Here is a 17,459-nt window from a genome sequence, read left to right on the forward strand (position 1 = left end):
AAGCGTAACATGACCAATAAGTTGCCACATGTTCCATCAAAACATTGCACACAAAAGACAACATTCCTCCGCCCAGGAGAGCAAGATTTGCGTCGCACAGTGAAGAACTTATCTGAAGCAGCAGAGAGGAGCAGCAACTGGCTGTGGTTGAGACGGAGAGATTCTGGCTGGGGATCTTAAGCACAATAGAAAGAAAGAAACGCTGATGTACAGGTAAGTAAGCTGGGCTGAGTTGAGTGGGGGACGGAGGGGGATGATGCTGGGACGCCAGAATCACCGTCGAGCCCTCTTGAGGTGTCGTGGGCTAGTCGAAGAAACACTGAGGATGGAAGGTGCCCACTTGAAGACCCCAGAGATGTACCCTACTTAGTTTAATCCAGATGGTTGTCATGCTGATGCGCTGGGGAGGCCGCACTGTGGTTGATCCCCAGAGCCAGCATCGCAGCCATTGTGTGTGCTGATGCGCCAGGGAGGCAAAATAAGCTGATCCCTGGAGCCAGCATTACACTTGAGCCATTAACACCAGACGAAGGATATCTACATCATCATATGGAAGGAAACGTAAATGGATGGAGACACATATGGATCACATTAGTTTACTGTAAAGCTACGTCTTAGTTGGTGCTTATCTTGGCGAGAGCCGAGTTCAAATCAGCATGAAGTTTTAACATCTACTCTCGTGTAATGGAAATCATGTCAATTACTATTTAACAATTGGGAATAAATAATGCAAAACAATACACAAGTCAGCAGGCGTTTTGCTAACCAATATATTCACACAACACCACGCCAGTAATAATGTTTAAGAGTTCCACATAGTCCAAAATAATTCAGTCATTAGCATGCGTTCCAAACGATTCCAAACTTGAAGCAAGGAAATAAATAGGCCAGCCTGTTTCCAGAAGATCGGTTTCCTTGGTTTCTTTGGTCAGCCACTCGCCGACCAAAAAGAGATTGATCCATAGTCCCTGTATCTGTATTTCAATAAGCAGCCAGGCAAACAGGTCTGTTTCGAAATATGTTCAACTATTTCAATAAACAGTAAGGTAAGCAGTTCCGTTTATTCTCAAAATTGAACAGAAAAACAAACAAAAGAGCGGTTTCTTAAATATCCTACTGCTGCCATGGTCTTGCTACTGCCATTCTCCTTCTCTCCCTCTTCTTTTTTTATGCTACTAAAAGTCTGCTTCTATATTCTGTTTCTCTGGCGTGTTGAAAAAGCATTGGTTGAAAACAAACCCTGTCATGCCACACACACCCACTTTTGTTAAAGGGCTTGTGACAGGGTGGCTGGGCGGTGACATCATGCAGAGGCAGGAACTAAAAACACTGACACCAATACTGCAGATTTCAAAATAATAAAGACGTGGCGGCGCCATTTTATTTAAATAATACAAAAATAAATAAAAGGTTTAAACAAAAAGAAACTTGCTCACAGAGCGAAATAAATAATTTTAAATAAAACAAATCACAAACACAAAATATAAATACAGGTCAGGCTGGGCAGTCGCTGTCACTGTTCCTGTATATTTTAAAGTTTGTTTTCTCTCTCCTCACTCTCTCCACTCTCGCTGCAGGCTTTTATGCTGGTGACCATCTCCCGATTTAGCAATTTAATTTAGCGATTTAATTTGAATGAATCACTTAATTAATTCGGGAGATGGCCACCTTCTGCACGAGTTTATTAATTATTCCTGGCAGAGAACGAGCACCAATATCGCCTCTGCCAGAACATGTTTTAAAATAAACAAAACCTGCAGCATTTCGCCGTCATATTTACACAATAAATAAATCATAAACAAATACAAAATAACACAGGGGTGGAGGGGGAGACCGTTCTAAAAATAAACAAACCCTGTATGCACACATGGCCCCAACGGCCACCCCCCCCCCCTGAGTCCCAAAGTCCCGGAAGAGGGGAAGCAAGGTGTTTCTGGGGGCGGCCATGGTGGAATGTCCTCCACCCCCCACTTCTTTGTGGCTAAGAGATCCCTATTCCGGGGCTTAAGCCACACTATATCCTGCCGCGAAAGTGCGGTTGGGGGAGCTGGTCTCCTGACCTCCCCCTCCTTCTTCATGGCCGGCAGTTCCCCTCCGTGGGGCTCTGGCCACAGTGTTTCCTGCCGCGAAAATGCGGCTGGGGGAGCTGGTCTCCTGACCTCCCCCCCTTTCTTCATGGCCGGCAGCTCCCCTTCATGGGGCTCCAGTCACAGTGCCTCCTGCTGCATGGCAGGACCGGCAGCGACCCCAGGCGAAGCAGAGCCCCTGGCGACGACCCCAGGCGAAGCGGCACCCTCAGCAACCCCAGGCGAAGCAGGACCCTAGGCGACCCCAGGCGAAGCAGGACCCTCGGGAGGCGACGGCAGCAGCGGCGGACCCTCGGGAGGCGAACTTGGGAGGGGAGCTCCTGGCCATGGAGGCGGCAGTGGGAGCTCCACTTCTCCCTCGTACCCTGTAACTGGTGCGGAGCAACAGGAAGCCCCAGGCGATGCGGAGCAACAGGCAACCCCAGGCGATGCGGAGCAACAGGCAGCCCCAAGCGATGCGGAGCAACAGGCAGCCCCAGGCGATCCAGGCGTGGCATCCCTGAGCGGAGCGGGTGTGGCATCCCTGAGCGGTGCAAGGCAGGCATCCTTGGGCGGTGCAAGGCAGGCATCATTGGGCGGTGCAAGGCAGGCATCCCTGGGCAGTGCAAGGCAGGCATCCCTGGGCGGTGCGAGGCAGGCATCCCTGGGCGGTGGCGAACTGGCATCCTCAGACGATGGCGAACTGGCATCCTCAGACGATGGCGAACTGGCATCCTCATGCGATGCACGACAGGGTGGCAGCGGTCCCTCAGGAGGTGACGGCGGCAGCGGCCCCTCGGGAGGCGATTGCAGGAGGGGAGCCAGGACCAGCGGTGGTGCTGAGATTGGCCCTCTTCTCAGCAGCGGTGACCCGGCGGTTTTCCCCCTTGCTCTTCTTAGCAGCGTATGCAAGGGCAGCTGGGGACCGCAAGCATCTTGTCCCGGTCAGTCTTGTCTTGAAGGGAGAGGCAGCTCCCGCTCCTCTCCCTCGGGAGGTGGTGATGGCGGAGGCAGAGGCAGCTCCCGCTGCTCTGCTCCTGGTGAAGGCGGCAGGGGCTCCTCCCCTTCTGGCTGCGAAGGTGGCAGGGGCTCCTCCCCTTCTGGCTGCGAAGGCGGCAGGGGCTCCTCCCCTTCTGGCTGCAGCGGGGAAACCAGCAGGCATGCTCCCTCTGCTGGTGGCGGCGATGGAGGCGGAACCAGCAGGTATGTACCCTCTGCTGGTGGCAGCGATGGAGGCGGAACCAGCAGGCATGCTCCCTCTGCTGGTGGCAGTGATGGAGGCGGAACCAGTAGTCATGCTCCCTCTGCTGGTGGCGGCGATGGAGGCGGAACCAGTAGGTACTCTTCCTCTGCTGGCGGACGTGGGAGCAGCAAGTCATCCTCCCACAGAGGTGGAGGCGGAACCAGCAGGAACTCACCCTCTGCTGGCGGAGGTGGGACCAGCAGGTACTCTCCCTCTGCTGGTGGAGGTGGGAGCGACACACAGTCCTCCCATGGTGGTGGAGGTGGAACCAGCAGGAACTCTCCCTCTGCTGGTGGAGGTGGGAGCGACAAGTCGTCCTCCCACGGAGGTGGAGGCGGAACCAGCAGGAACTCTCCCTCTGCTGGTGGAGGTGGGAGCGACACACAGTCCTCCCACGGAGGTGGAGGCGGAACCAGCAGGAACTCTCCCTCTGCTGGCGGAGGTGGGAGCGACACACAGTCCTCCCACGGAGGTGGAGGCGGAACCAGGAGGAACTCTCCCTCTGCTGGCGGAGATGTGGGCTGTATACATTCGGCCTTCCCCCTCTTGGGCTGTGGACATTCGGGCTCCTCCCACTCAGGCGCAGGACGTTCCGGCTCCTCCCACTCCAGGTCTGTGTCCTAGAAGACCTCCAGGCAGTGGTGCTCCTCATGCCCGTACAGCATGCAGTTGGTGCACCACTCCTCTTCCTCTCGTTCCTTCTTTCCTCTCTGCCTCCTCCTCACCTCTGTCCGTGTCTCTTCCTCCTGCCATATGGGGAAGGTGCCAGGGGAAATGTGCCATGGCTCCCCACAATCAAAGCACCACTCCTCCCCCGACAGGCAGGTAATGGAGACTTGCTGCGGCTGTTGCTGCTGCAGCGGCTGCTGTCTCCTCATCCTCCTCTTTCCTTTCATCCTCCTTCCTCACTCCCCTTTCACACCACACGCAATTAGAAAAGACAAAAAAAACGAAAAAAAATCTGCAGTACCCCTCTTCTGCCTGAGTCCAGGAGGCGCTGGTGACCCCACGCTGGACACCACGTGTGACAGGATGGCTGGGCGGTGACGTCAGGACAGAAGCAGGAAGGAAACTGACACCAATACTGTAGATCAAACAAAACCCGCAGCATTTCGCCGTCATATTTACACAATAAATAAATCATAAACAAATACAAAATAACACAGGGGCGGAGGGGGAGACCCCGTTCTAAAAATAAACAAACCCTGTACATGGCTGTTCGCCCTGTTACAGGGATCCTTTTACTGCAGAAAGTGGCAGGGAATTTTGTGTTAAACCAGTGTTTCCCAAATTTTAAAAATTTAAACCTGAAAAAAAAAAAAAAATCCAGCATGCCGCTTTCACTTCTAAACAAGAACCGCACTGTGTGTGGGCACTCCTCACTTTCAATCCTCAAGTCTGTGACTGGCTGCTTACAAAGAATAACTTTTGCTTGTACCTTCGTCAACACCAAACTTTAATATAACTTCCACCCTCAAACTCATGAGGATATCCAGGGATTGAGTTCTAATTCCATCTCAAGGTCATGAGGATATTGAGGGATTGAGCTCTAATTCCACCTCAAACTCATGAGGATATCGAGGGATTGAGTTCGAATTCCACCTCAAACTCATGAGGATATCGAGGGATTGAGTTCGAATTCCACCTCAAACTCATGAGGATATAGAGGGATTGAGCTCTAATTCCACCTCAAGATCATGAGGATATCGAGGGATTGAGTTCTAATTCCACCTCATGCTTATGAGGATATCGAGGTATTGAGTTCTAATTCCATCTCAAGCTCATGAGGATATCAAGGGATTGAGTTCTAATTCCACCTCAAGCGATGCTCATGAGAATGTCGAGGGATTTGGTTTAGTTTGAGCATCTTACCCAGCATCTTGCTGACGTAGGGCTCGATGTCCACGTCCTGCAGGTGCTGGTGCGTGAGAGCGTGGTAGAGCCGCAGCGTGGAGTCCAGTCGAATCGACACCCACACCCCGTCCCCAATCCACGCCAGCTGCCGGACCTGGCTCTCCCGCCGCGGGTGAGCGTCGAACGATTTCTATCAGGAGAGAGGCACAGCTTGAGAAGCCAGTAGCAAAGAAGCATTTCTAATCTATATTTATCTATATTAGGGCAGTTAACAGATAGGCAAGCCAACTACTGTGAGAATGTGGCTGGACTGGATTAAGTCTGACCTGATTGGATCTAAAGAGTCTTGTAAGAATGTGGTCAGGTTAAATTTGGTATCTGATTGCCAGTTGAACCTGACCATGTGTATGCAAGAGGGATGGCTGGTCTCCTTGGAACTGAAGATGAGCAGGTGCTTGCTGTAACTCCTCACCCAGCCTTAAAGGGACACAACTTTCCAGTGATATATATTTTAGTTATTTTGAAAATAAAACTGCATGTTTCATGTGTGCAATCCAAATCTTAAGGTATAACATAAATAAAGACGTGTTTACCCCACATATGTCTTGTTTAACTTAGCCAGGAGTTTACTATTACACCTTTACAGAGCTGACCCTTTTTTGCATAGCTTGCCCCACAACCCTGCCCCCGCACCCTTGTAGATATCACATAAAGCTGTGGCAATATCATAGACTTCCCATGAAGTTTGGTCCTGTGCAGGTAGTCAGAGTTTATCTCCTCTCTCCTATCTGCCTCTCTCTACAGCACCCCTGGCTGGACGTCACCCCCGAAGCCGCCCGCACTCACCTCGATCTGCATGGTCTTGGGCTGGATGACGTGGATCTTGTTCTTGTAGCCGCACCACACCCTGTCGTGGACCATGGCCATGCAGCGGATGGAGTGGTGAGGCCGGCCCAGGTCCATCAGGTGGTAGTTACTGAGGTCCCATTGTCCGTCTGCCGGGAGAAAGACGCACAGCCAGTCAACACATTGGATAACTTCTAGGGCTTAAAGGAATGAGCTGTGAAGATAGGCTGAAATAACTTAATCTATTTAGCCTGGAACAAAGAATTACAGGGGACTTGGTTGAAGTCTTTAAAATCCCTAGACACTATTTTAAGCACAGAAACAGGACCAGAGGACAGAGTTGGAAGTGGAGATAGATTTAGGCAAGAGGGAAGGAGACTCTTATTCAACAGATAGTGGTGAGAATGGTGAGAGATGGAATAGGTTACCTAGTGATGTTGTTGATACTAAATCACTGGGATCCTTTAAGACCCAACTTGACAAAAAGATCAATCAGCTACTAGGAACCTGACGAGCACTGATGGGCTAAATGGCCTCTTTATCGTTCATACATTTTCTGTTTATTTACTTTAAAACACTCAACTAGAAAAAAACTGTCTAAATAAACGTGATATTTTCACATCTTGGTAACAATGCTGAGGAAAAGCGAATCCCATTTTGTGCGTTTTTCCTCCTAACTATCGCTTAACTGAGAAAAGCCAAGCAGAATCCTCCACAGGTCTGCCTGCAAGATTCCCACTAGCAATCGTTACCTTCAGCTCTGTGGAAGATAGCCAGTGTCCCGTCTGCTAATGCCACCAGCACGCGGCCCTTCACGTGTCTGAAACAGAAGAAAGATTCATCAGCTCCTAGTCTAGGAGAGGCCAGCAGTGAGGATCTCTAACCCAGCAATCAGGGAGTCTGTCACCACAACCCACATCCAGACACCAAACCAAACCAAGTCTGAGCACTAACCCAGCAATCAAAGAGCCTGTCACCACAACCCACATCCAGACACCAAACCAAACCAAGTCTGAGCTCTTAAGCCAGACATGTACAATATCCACATTTTCTATAATATAATAAACTGTTTAAAAAGGAAATCGGAGTGTAATTGTGATGGGTGTAAAATTGGATTGGGCAGGCATACTTGGTGGGGTACCACAAGGGTCTGCACTTGGACCTTTACTGTTCCTCATTTCTATAAATGACTTGGACGCAGACACACATTGCAAGAGTGTTACATTTGAAAATGATACCAAACTTGGGGGAGTAGTGGACTCTGAAACTGCAGCCCTTTTAATTCAATGGGGATCCTTCTCTGTAACTGGGCAGACTTGTGCCAAATATATTTTAATTTAAAGAAATGTGAAGTACTGCATATTGGAGGTAGGAATCTAGGTTATAAGTATGACATGAACGGGACATAAATAGGGAAGACTATGAAAAGGATCTGAAGGTTATAGTGCTCATAATTAAATGTATCTCGCCAGTGTGGTGAGGCAATTAAAAAGGCAAATAGAATGTTGGGCTACATTGCAAAAAGTGTGGAATCCAATTCTAGGTTATACAATGCTCTAGTTAGACCCCATCTAGAATATTTTGTGCAGTTACAGTCACCTCACAACAAAAATACATTGTTGCACTTGAGAAGATAAAGAGAAGGTCACCTAGGGTGATCTCAGGACTTAATGTCATGAGCTGAGGAAATATTATTGATATGTCAATCAATTGTTTGAACAATCAGGCCCCTGGTAAATGTGCTCTAAATTAACTGTTCGCACTTCACATCACAGCTTGAATAAGTCACACCTGCGAGTCTGTGATTTCCATTACACGAGAGTAGATTTTAAAACTTCATGCTTTGAACTCGGCTCTCGCCAAGATAAGCACCAACTAAGACGTAGCTTTACAGTAAACTAATGTGATCCATATGTGTCTCCATCCATTTACGTTTCCTTCCATATGATGATGTAGATATCCTTCTGTCTGGTGTTAATGGCTGAAGTGTAATGCTGGCTCCAGGGATCAGCTTATTTTGCCTCCCTGGCGCATCAGCACACACAACAACGGCTGCGATGCTGGCTCCGGGGATCAACCACAGTGCGGCCTCCCCAGCGCATCAGCATGACAACCATCTGGATTGAGCTAAGTAGGATACATCTCTGGGGTCTTCAAATGGGCAACTTCCATCCTCAGTGTTTCGTCGACTAGCCCACGACACCTCAAGAGGGCTCGACTGTGATTCTGGCGTATCAGCATCACCCCCCTCCGTCCCCCACTCAGCACAGCTTACTTACCTGTACATCAGCGTTTCTTTCTTTCTATTGTGCTTGAGATCCAGCCAGAATCTTTCCGTCTCAACCACAGCCAGTTGCTGCTCCTCTCTGCTGCTTCAGATAAGTTCTTCACTGTGCGACACAACTCTTGGCCACTGAATCCGACGTCTCTGAGAAACCGGGTTGTAGAGTGTGCCACAAATCCTCGACAACCCACCTCCACTGGGTAAACCCGGACTCTCCATCCTCGCTGTTCCGCTTCAGTGGCTAGTTGAGCATACCGCAGTTTCTTCCTCTCATACGCCTCATCTACAGCATCCTCCCATGGCACTGTTAACTCTACCAGGTGAACAAGGCGTGCTGATCCAGACCACAAGACAATATCTGGTCGAAGGTTAGTGGTGGCAATCTCAGGTGGAAAAATAAGCCGTTGACAAACATCTGCCAGCATTTTCCAGTCTCTAGCAGCTTCCAGTTGTCCTGGGCGAGGATTGGTTTTAACACCTTTTCTTGGTGGTTGCTCTCCTGGGTGGAGGAATGTTGTCTTTTGTGTGTAATGTTTTGATGGAACAGGTGGCAACTTATGCTTGTCTTCCAATGCTAAGGCCAAACATCGCAGCACCTGGTCATGGTGCCAAGTAAACCGTCCTTGGCTAAGAGCCACCTTACATCCTGTCAAAATGTGCCTTAATGTTGCAGGTGATGAACACAAAGGACATGAGGGATCCTCTCCTACCCAGAGGTTTAGGTTCTGTGGTGATGGGAGAGCATCATATGTTGACCTGATGAGGAAACTGATCCTGCTATGTTCCATTGACCATAGGTCTTGCCAGCCAATCTTGCGTTGTTCCACACTCTCCCATCTCATCCATTCTCTCTGCTTGGCCTGGGAAATGGCCTTTATACACCTCATCCTCTCCTCCTGCTTTTGCACCTCGTTGACTACCAGCTTCCTCCTTTGAGCTGGGGCTTAGGTCGGCAGGGGAATCCACGGCTCACCGCGCATCAGCGACCCCTGTGGCCGATAGGGCGCCTGTGGCTCTGCAGCGGAGCCGCCAGATCTGTGTTGTCCTCCGGCACTATAGGTCTGGTGGCATTGCTGTGGATCTTGTGCCATGTAGGAGGAGCTGAACTGAGACCAAGACCCCCTCTTCCATGCTGAACTTGCCCCATGATATCACCAATTCGAAGGGCAGCCTTTGCATCTTCCACAGCTTTCTTTGCCGCCCACTTTCTTCCAGTTTTCAACACAGGTGCTGCCTCCCTTACGCATTTGTCGAGTGACTCTACTAATGTCATTTCCAGTCTGACCTTGGCGCACTTAAACTCCTCGGTTAGAGCGGAGACTGGTAGCTGCAGTATTCCTTTACCATAAAGTCCCACTCTGCTGAGGCAGCGTGGAACTCCCAACCATTTCCTGATGTATGAACTGATTAAAGCTTCCAGCTTCTATACTGTTGTCAAAGAAACCTCGTACACAGTCAGTGGCCACAGCAACCTCGGCAGTAGACCAAACTGAAAGCACCAGAGTTTTAGTTTGCCTGGTAAAGCGCAGCTGTCTATGCTCTTCAACCCTTCCACTGCTTGTTGTCTAACTTCTCCCACACGAACTGTGTCCTTTAGATCCCCATCGTACCATCTCCCAAGACTCTTCACTGGCTTCTCAGACACTGTTGGTATTGCCTCACCATTAATGAAGAATGTTTTATCTACTACTTTGCCTTTAATTATAGAGATGCTCCTTGATTTAGTGGGCTTGAATTGCATTCATGCCCATTCAATGTTATTGGTTAATTTGCCCAATAACTGGTTAGTGCAGGCTAGTGCAGGCTACTGTTGTAGTCATGGTTGTCATGTCATCCATGTATGCTCGAATTGGTGGTAGTCGCATTCCAGAAGCCAAGCGCTCTCCTCCTACTACCAATTTTGATGCCCTAATGATTACTTCCATTGCCATGGTAAAAGCCAGTGGAGAAATGGTGCATCATGCCATTATTCCAACCTCTAGGCATTGCCATGTAGTGCTGAATTCCAAAGTTGAAAAACTAAATTGCAAACCTCCAAAGTAGGCTTTCACTAAATTTGTTATTGTCATCGGTACACTGAAAAAATCAAATGCTGCCCAAAGAAGTTCATGTGGCACTGAACCATATGCATTAGCCAAATCCAGGAATGTCACATGGAGCTCCTTCCTCTCCTTTTTAGCAGATTGAATTTATTGCCAGATCACATTGATGTGTTCTAAGCATCCTGGGAAACCTGGAATGCCCGCTTTTTGTATTGAAGTGTCAATGAAGCAGTTCTTTAATAGGTAAGTTGACAATCTCTGAGCAATAATGCTGAAGAAAATCTTGCCTTCTATGTTTAATAGGGAAATAGGACGAAACTGACTGATGCTTGTAGAATCTTTTTCTTTAGGTATAAAGACTCCACCTGCTCGGCGCCATGCTCTTGGTACAACCTGTTTTTCCCATGCCACTTTCATCAATTTCCACAGAATTCGTAGAACTCCTGAAGCACTACACTCTGTACACTCTGTACGGAACTCCATTAGGCCCTGGAGATGATGAAGCCCTTGCTTTTTTCACAGCTTGCTCTACTTCTTTCCACTTAGGTGCACAGTCCTCCATTTGGTATTCTGGTGGATTGATAGGTGGGATGTCTGACGGAATTGACATAGGCTCCTGCCTTTTTGAATCTGTATGTGTTTCCTCCAAATATCTCTCCAGCTCAACCTTAGATGCTTTTAGTGTGCCATTCTTCTCACTGGTGAATAACTTCTTTACAAATTTGAATGGGTCTTTATAAAAGTTAGCTCTCGCACGCTCCTTCTTTTTGTAGCGTTTCCGTAGGCGCTCAGCTCTGCGCAATGTTGCAAGCTTATCTTTTATGACCCTTTGTAAGAGATTGAGTCCCTCCTTCTGACTTTGTTCTGCTCTTCTCCATTGCTTCCTCAGCTGTCTCCTTTCTCTAACTAAGCGTTCAATCTCCTGCTGCCGTCTAGACTTTCCAGGAATAGTTTGTACTTTTTCCTTCCTTTTTTCAACTCCAAACCTCTCGCTTCCATATGCGTAGATGATGTCCCCAAATTTATCCAGCTTCTTCTCAACTGTTCCACTTAATCTTTCCAATGCAAAGCAGAGATCTGTGTTTACTGTGTCCCATGCCATTTTCTCACAAGCTCTTGGCTATTTAACTCCAGGCTTGTGCCAGTTGAGGTTCTTTTCTCTCTTATGCTGGTTTGTCTGACCAGGTTCACAAGGATCATTAGGTTCATCACTAACTGTGTCCATGCAAGTCCTCCTCACGTCTATGACAGGGGTGGTGATATCCTGCGAACTGTGGTTTGCATCCTGTCGCTGGATTTCATTCGACTGACTTGACTGACTTCGTAAGAAGTACTGACAATGCGAGGCCCTTGTCCCTTCTCCCTCAAGCATTTCATTCTCCCTTGATGAATCTTCAAACCCCTGACCGTTGTCGCCTTGCTCCAGCCGCAGACACAAACCTGGAATTCCATGTCTTTGCTAACTGCAGATCTTGAACTAGTCTTTTGTGAAGTACTCTCCATACTCATATCGTTTCCTTTCCTAAGTCGTTAACCGTGTTGTCCAACGTTGAGTCATCTTCCGCCCCCACTCTTGCAGACTCTAGGGGTATTTTTCTCTTTAATTTCTTAGAAGCCTTGGGCGGGTGTCTCCAGCATCCTGTAAACACGGAGCTGGATACTGCCGACAAGGGTAGCTAACCCTTACCAGCCCCAATGGGGTCTCTTTCCTCCTGTCAGCTGTCTCTCCAGGCTGTCACAAGGTCTTTCCCTTGTTGCCAGCTGCACTATTCACAGCAGTCACTGGACGTATCCAGATCTTCATGATTTCCATTACACGAGAGTAGATGTTAAAACTTCATGCTGATTTGAACTCGGCTCTCGCCAAGATAAGCACCAACTAAGATGTAGCTTTACAGTAAACTAATGTGATCCATATGTGTCTCCATCCATTTACGTTTCCTTCCATATGATGATGTAGATATCCTTCTGTCTGGTGTTAATGGCTGAAGTGTAATGCTGGCTCCAGGGATCAGCTTATTTTGCCTCCCTGGCGCATCAGCACACACAATGGCTGCGATGCTGGCTCTGGGGATCAACCACAGTGCGGCCTCCCCAGCGCATCAGCGTGACAACCGTCTAAGTAGGGTACATCTCTGGGGTCTTCAAATGGGCACCTTCCATCCTCAGTGTTTCGTCGACTAGCCCACGACACCTCAAGAGAGCTCCCAGCATCACCCCCCTCCGTCCCCCACTCAACTCAGCACAGCTTACTTACCTGTACATCAGCGTTTCTTTCTTTCTATTGTGCTTGAGATCCAGCCAGAATCTTTCCGTCTCAACCACAGCCAGTTGCTGCTCCTCTCTGCTGCTTCAGATAAGTTCTTCACTGTGCGACACAACTCTTGGCCACTGAATCCGACGTCTCTGAGAAACCGGGTTGTAGAGTGTGCCACAAATCCTCGACAACCCACCTCCACTGGGTAAACCCGGACTCTCCATCCTCGCTGTTCCGCTTCAGTGGCTAGTTGAGCATACCGCAGTTTGTAGTATGTCTACTAATACTTCAAGGGACTATAAGGGAGGGACTATTTTTTTTCAACATCATCTACTATTCTGAACTGAAGGTAGTTCTGAAACCCAGGACTATTATTTTACACTGTATTTGCTCTGCAGTTCAGGATGTCCAATTACATTTTCCCAACAGCTACAACTGACGGTCAGTGGGCGTCCTCTGATCACACCACCAAGCCTCTTTACACCCAGGAATTCTGGAGGACAAAGGCCAGCTCTGCTGGTGTCTGCTTGAGGTCTCCAGGTACCTGGCGAGTAGGGTGCGCTGCAGCATGATGAGGAGAAACAGTCCCTGCCAGGTTTGCCTCCATAACCCACAGGAGCGCCAGGGCCAATGTGACTCTCTCTCCAGAATTTCCAGCGAAGACAGACAACTCCACACATGACTCACCCTGCACCCCGTGCTTTTCCCAGAGGAGACACTTGGGGACCCCCTGCTTACTGTACACACAGCAGATGCATTCCTAGCACTGCTTCCAGAGTGAGAGCATGCATACTTACACCAGGCTGAGAACAGAGTCCTTCAGCTTGATTGAGTGCAGGCATTTCTTCCAATTGGACACAGCAGAGTGAACATAGAGCCTATAGAGAAGAAGAAGAGAGCATGACAAGTCCTGTACAAGCTTAGCCTTAGTGTTGGTACAGGGAGCCCTCTGTATTAGCGTCGGTACAGGGAGCCCTCTGTATTAGCGTCGGTACAGGGAGCCCTCTGTATTAGCGTCGGTACAGGGAGCCCTCTGTATTAGCGTCGGTACAGGGAGCCCTCTGTATTAGCGTCGGTACAGGAAGCCCTCTGTATTAGCGTCGGTACAGGAAGCCCTCTGTATTAGCGTCGGTACAGGAAGCCCTCTGTATTAGCGTCGGTACAGGGAGCCCTCTGTATGTGTTGGTACAGGGAGCCCTCTGTATTAGTGTTGGTACAGGGAGCCCTCTGTACTGAGGCAAGTCAAGGGACCAGCACACTGTGGCTGTAACAAGGGGTTGGCATTACTGCTGAAGGTTATTATAGCAAGTTAACACCAAAGGATTTGTATCACTTAAAAAAGTAAACTAGGTATCAGTTTATTTATTTTGCTTCTTAATGAATTTCCACAAACAAATGAACCATAAGAGGTATCCATCTCTGATGTCAGATTTCATAATCGTGCAATACTGGAAAACAGTTCACCATCCATTCTAAACACCCTGCTCTCTGAGGGTATTCCCTGGATTGAAGCTGCCCAACTCTCTTACCAGCCGTTCTGAGCCCCGAGCCACATGGTGGGGGCGGAGCTTGTGACTGCACCAGGCTCCTCCCCTGCCTCCTCTGGCTCTTGTGATGTCACTGTGCTGGACTCCTCCTTGGGTTGCCCTGCCTCCCTGTGGACACAGTGTGAAGTCAATGTTGAAACACATGAGAAGGTATCCGTACACAGGTTTACAGGCAATCCACAACACTGGATTAGTCAGGTTAGTCAAAATACATGTTTAAACACTAGAGAAGGGATCCGCACACAGGTTTACAGGCAATCCACAACACTGGATTAGTCAGGTTAGTTAACATACATGTTTTGCGCTAGTTCACAGTCATAAACCTCATATACCCACTAGGGGGCGTAGAGCAACAGGATCCAAATGTGTGACTCATGCCAAGTTTGGATATAAGGGAATTTCTTCTGTCCATTCAAGTCTCTTTGCCTTTTCAACAAGGAGAATTTTGTTTTGTATACAATAAAGAGTGTTTTCAGCTTTGAGTGGTCCAGAAAATGACTGGCACTGAAACAACTGTGCTCGCTATACCCTAGATGTCCCAAAGAGTTTGGTCCTATAGCCATGCTTGTTCTAGCTATTATGGATGGGAATTTTAAACGTTTAAACGTATGAACTCTAAAGAAGTGGTTAAATGTTGAATAATATGCTAGACGTATAACCAGTCATGTGACAAATTTCACCAAACACATATGTTTCTTATGTATTTATTTTAGTAATTTATCATCATTTACGTTGTGTATCCGACTGCTGTGGTACCAGAAAAAGGAAGGGGTTTGGCAATTGCCTCCAAGTAGTTTTTCTAATTGGTGCAACAGAAAGATTGACACTGGGGTGGGTTTTATTCTCGGTCGATCTGGCACTTCATTGGTGTTCATGCTGTAGTGGGCGTGGTATGGTATCCAGTCCACGTGGTAAGAGGTTAAATGACAAGCGCCGAACAGGGCTGATCACGTTATCCCCTATTTGAGGACAGTGTGTGTGAATCTTGAATGCAGCAGTTTTGAAATCGATGTAAGATTATCCCAATACTGTGCCAACCCGTAAAACTACAGCGAGGCTGGTTAAACAAAGATAATTGTGATGCAGCTGTTCATACAAAACGTTCAAAAGGGAGAAAAAGTTGCAATTACCACAGACTCATGGACCCCATTCCCCTAATCTCCCCATAGGTGGAAGGCTGTTTTCACTTGAAATTGTTCTGTTAACTGCACAAGAAGGCAAATATTCTATTCATTATTTAATATAATTATTATCATTATTATTATTTATTTCTTAGCAGACGCCCTTATCCAGGGCGACTTACAATCGTAAGCAAAAACATTTCAAGCGTTACAATACAAGTAATACAATACTTGATTGTGTGTTACGATTGGCATTTAAAAACAGGACTTGTGGTAATGTTTGGGTGGGTTATGTACACTAGTATGTACAGCAGAGTGGTGTTAGATTTGAGTACTCTGAAATTATAATGCTCAAGTACTCAAGCAATAGATTTCTCGAAAATCCCACCCCTACTATCAAACACCGCAAACTTTTTAAGCTCTGAGGCAGGCTTTTTAATATCAGTCACAGTGCTCTTTACAATTCCAAAATCGTGTGCTATTTTATCCCTGGTAATTACCTTTTCCAGAAGGGAAAGTATTTCCAACTTTTTTTTCAATTGTAAGCACAACTTGCTTTCGCTTTCCTGTAGCCATTTTGCATTAGTGGGTGATGTTCGTCTTATTTATTTAAAACATTTTTTTAAAAATAATAACCATATCATTTTGGGCAGTTTCTTACAAAAAAAACAATAAAAAAAAACAACTAAAAAACAAAACGGAATAGGTTCCTGTTTTTTTGTTGTTAAATGAACCTTTAAGAAACAAACTATTCTAAAAACATTATACTATCTAAAAATGTGTTCAATATGTCTATAGTTCTGTCTCCATGTGACAGGGATGACGAGTGGTCTGACGTCAGGCAGAAGCAGGAACAAAAATACTGACACCAGGGAAGTACTGCAGTTCAAAAAGGCTTGCGCCGTTTTTATTAAGCAAACAAAAATAAAATAAATATTTAAACAAAAATAAACTTTACGCTCACAGAAACAAAAACAAATCACAAACAAAAAATAACTGCAACACAGGTCAGGCTGGGCAGATTGCCTTCACTGTTCCTATGTTTACTTTCTTTCTCTCATTTCTCCGTCACTCCTCTCGCACACTCTCTCCTTCTGACAACCAACCTCGAGCTAGAGAGCTGCAGGCTTTTTATAACAGGTGACCATCTCCCGATTAGCAACAAATTAAATCACCTAATTAATTCGGGAGATGGCCACCTTCTGCACGAGTTTTAATTGTTGTGGATGGGGCTACCCATCCACGCTAAACAAAACAAATCGGCTACGCCGTCAAAATACAAACAATAAAACATACGGCGCTCGCCGTCATATAAATAAACAAACAAAACAATCTGCACAGGGGCGGAGGGGGAGACCCCGATCTAAAAATAGATAAACAATATACAGGGCTGCTCGCCCTGTTACACTCCACTACTGATAACTTTAATACAACCATTGTTTGATTGAAGAGGACATTTAAATAGAAACATTTCAATATATACTTTGACGAGTATGTATATCTATCTATCTATCTATCTATATATATATATATATATATATATATATTTACTTTGTAGTTAAGTCTTTCGATGTTAAAATGTTACTTGCTTATTTAGGGGTTCTTTGCTTGGGAAATACTAACCAGGGCTGTCGGTATATATCAGAATGTAATATAAAGAGAGAGTGTGTGTGTGTATGTAGATATGGTTCAAATGCTGACACCTGCATAGCATTTAAATGTTCATAAAAATGTACCAAAAGCACATCCCTACTAGCTATACCGTGGTTTCCCCATACAGTTTGGTCCTGTAGCCACGCTTGTCTTCCTTCGTCCTTTTTGTCTGACTGGGACAATAAGAACCCTGTCTAACCTCTTAAAGTACAGATACAATACCAAGTGATTGTAGCAAATAATCCCATGCATTTCCCATGTCATACACATCCACTAGATTTTTAAAATGGGTAGTTTTGAAGTTTTAGAAATTATATCGGGTACTGCACTAGGTTAAAGAAATCTCTGTTTGCAAGTCTTGCTTTCAGATAGTCTTGCATTTTCACCTGAAAGGGAAATTGTCCCGACTCATCCAGGGCCACCTGCATGAAGGGAAACTTCTAACTTTATTAGAAGTCACCACACTGGCTGCCAACCCTTGATATATTTGCAGCACCTCACTATGTGCGCCTGCACTCAATAATCCCACCCCTCTCCAACTGGGTG

General features: G+C 47.0%; 1 protein-coding gene across 5 annotated transcripts in view; it reads right to left on the minus strand.

Moving 5' to 3' along the window:
• LOC117431353 (C-Jun-amino-terminal kinase-interacting protein 3) overlaps positions 1 to 17,459 on the minus strand; it is a 217,073-nt gene that overhangs the window by 43,988 nt on the left and 155,626 nt on the right. For all 5 annotated transcript variants that reach the window (XM_058996000.1, XM_058996001.1, XM_034052192.3 and 2 more), the window contains 5 exons: positions 14,122 to 14,247; positions 13,390 to 13,470; positions 6,762 to 6,829; positions 6,010 to 6,158; positions 5,182 to 5,353 (listed from right to left, as the gene is read on the minus strand). In XM_058996000.1, coding sequence (XP_058851983.1) covers positions 5,182 to 5,353; positions 6,010 to 6,158; positions 6,762 to 6,829; positions 13,390 to 13,470; positions 14,122 to 14,247 — 596 coding nt within the window. The remainder of the gene's footprint in view (positions 1 to 5,181; positions 5,354 to 6,009; positions 6,159 to 6,761; positions 6,830 to 13,389; positions 13,471 to 14,121; positions 14,248 to 17,459) is intronic.

Source organism: Acipenser ruthenus, chromosome 22 (genome assembly GCF_902713425.1).
Source record: "Acipenser ruthenus chromosome 22, fAciRut3.2 maternal haplotype, whole genome shotgun sequence".
NCBI lineage: Eukaryota > Metazoa > Chordata > Actinopteri > Acipenseriformes > Acipenseridae > Acipenser > Acipenser ruthenus.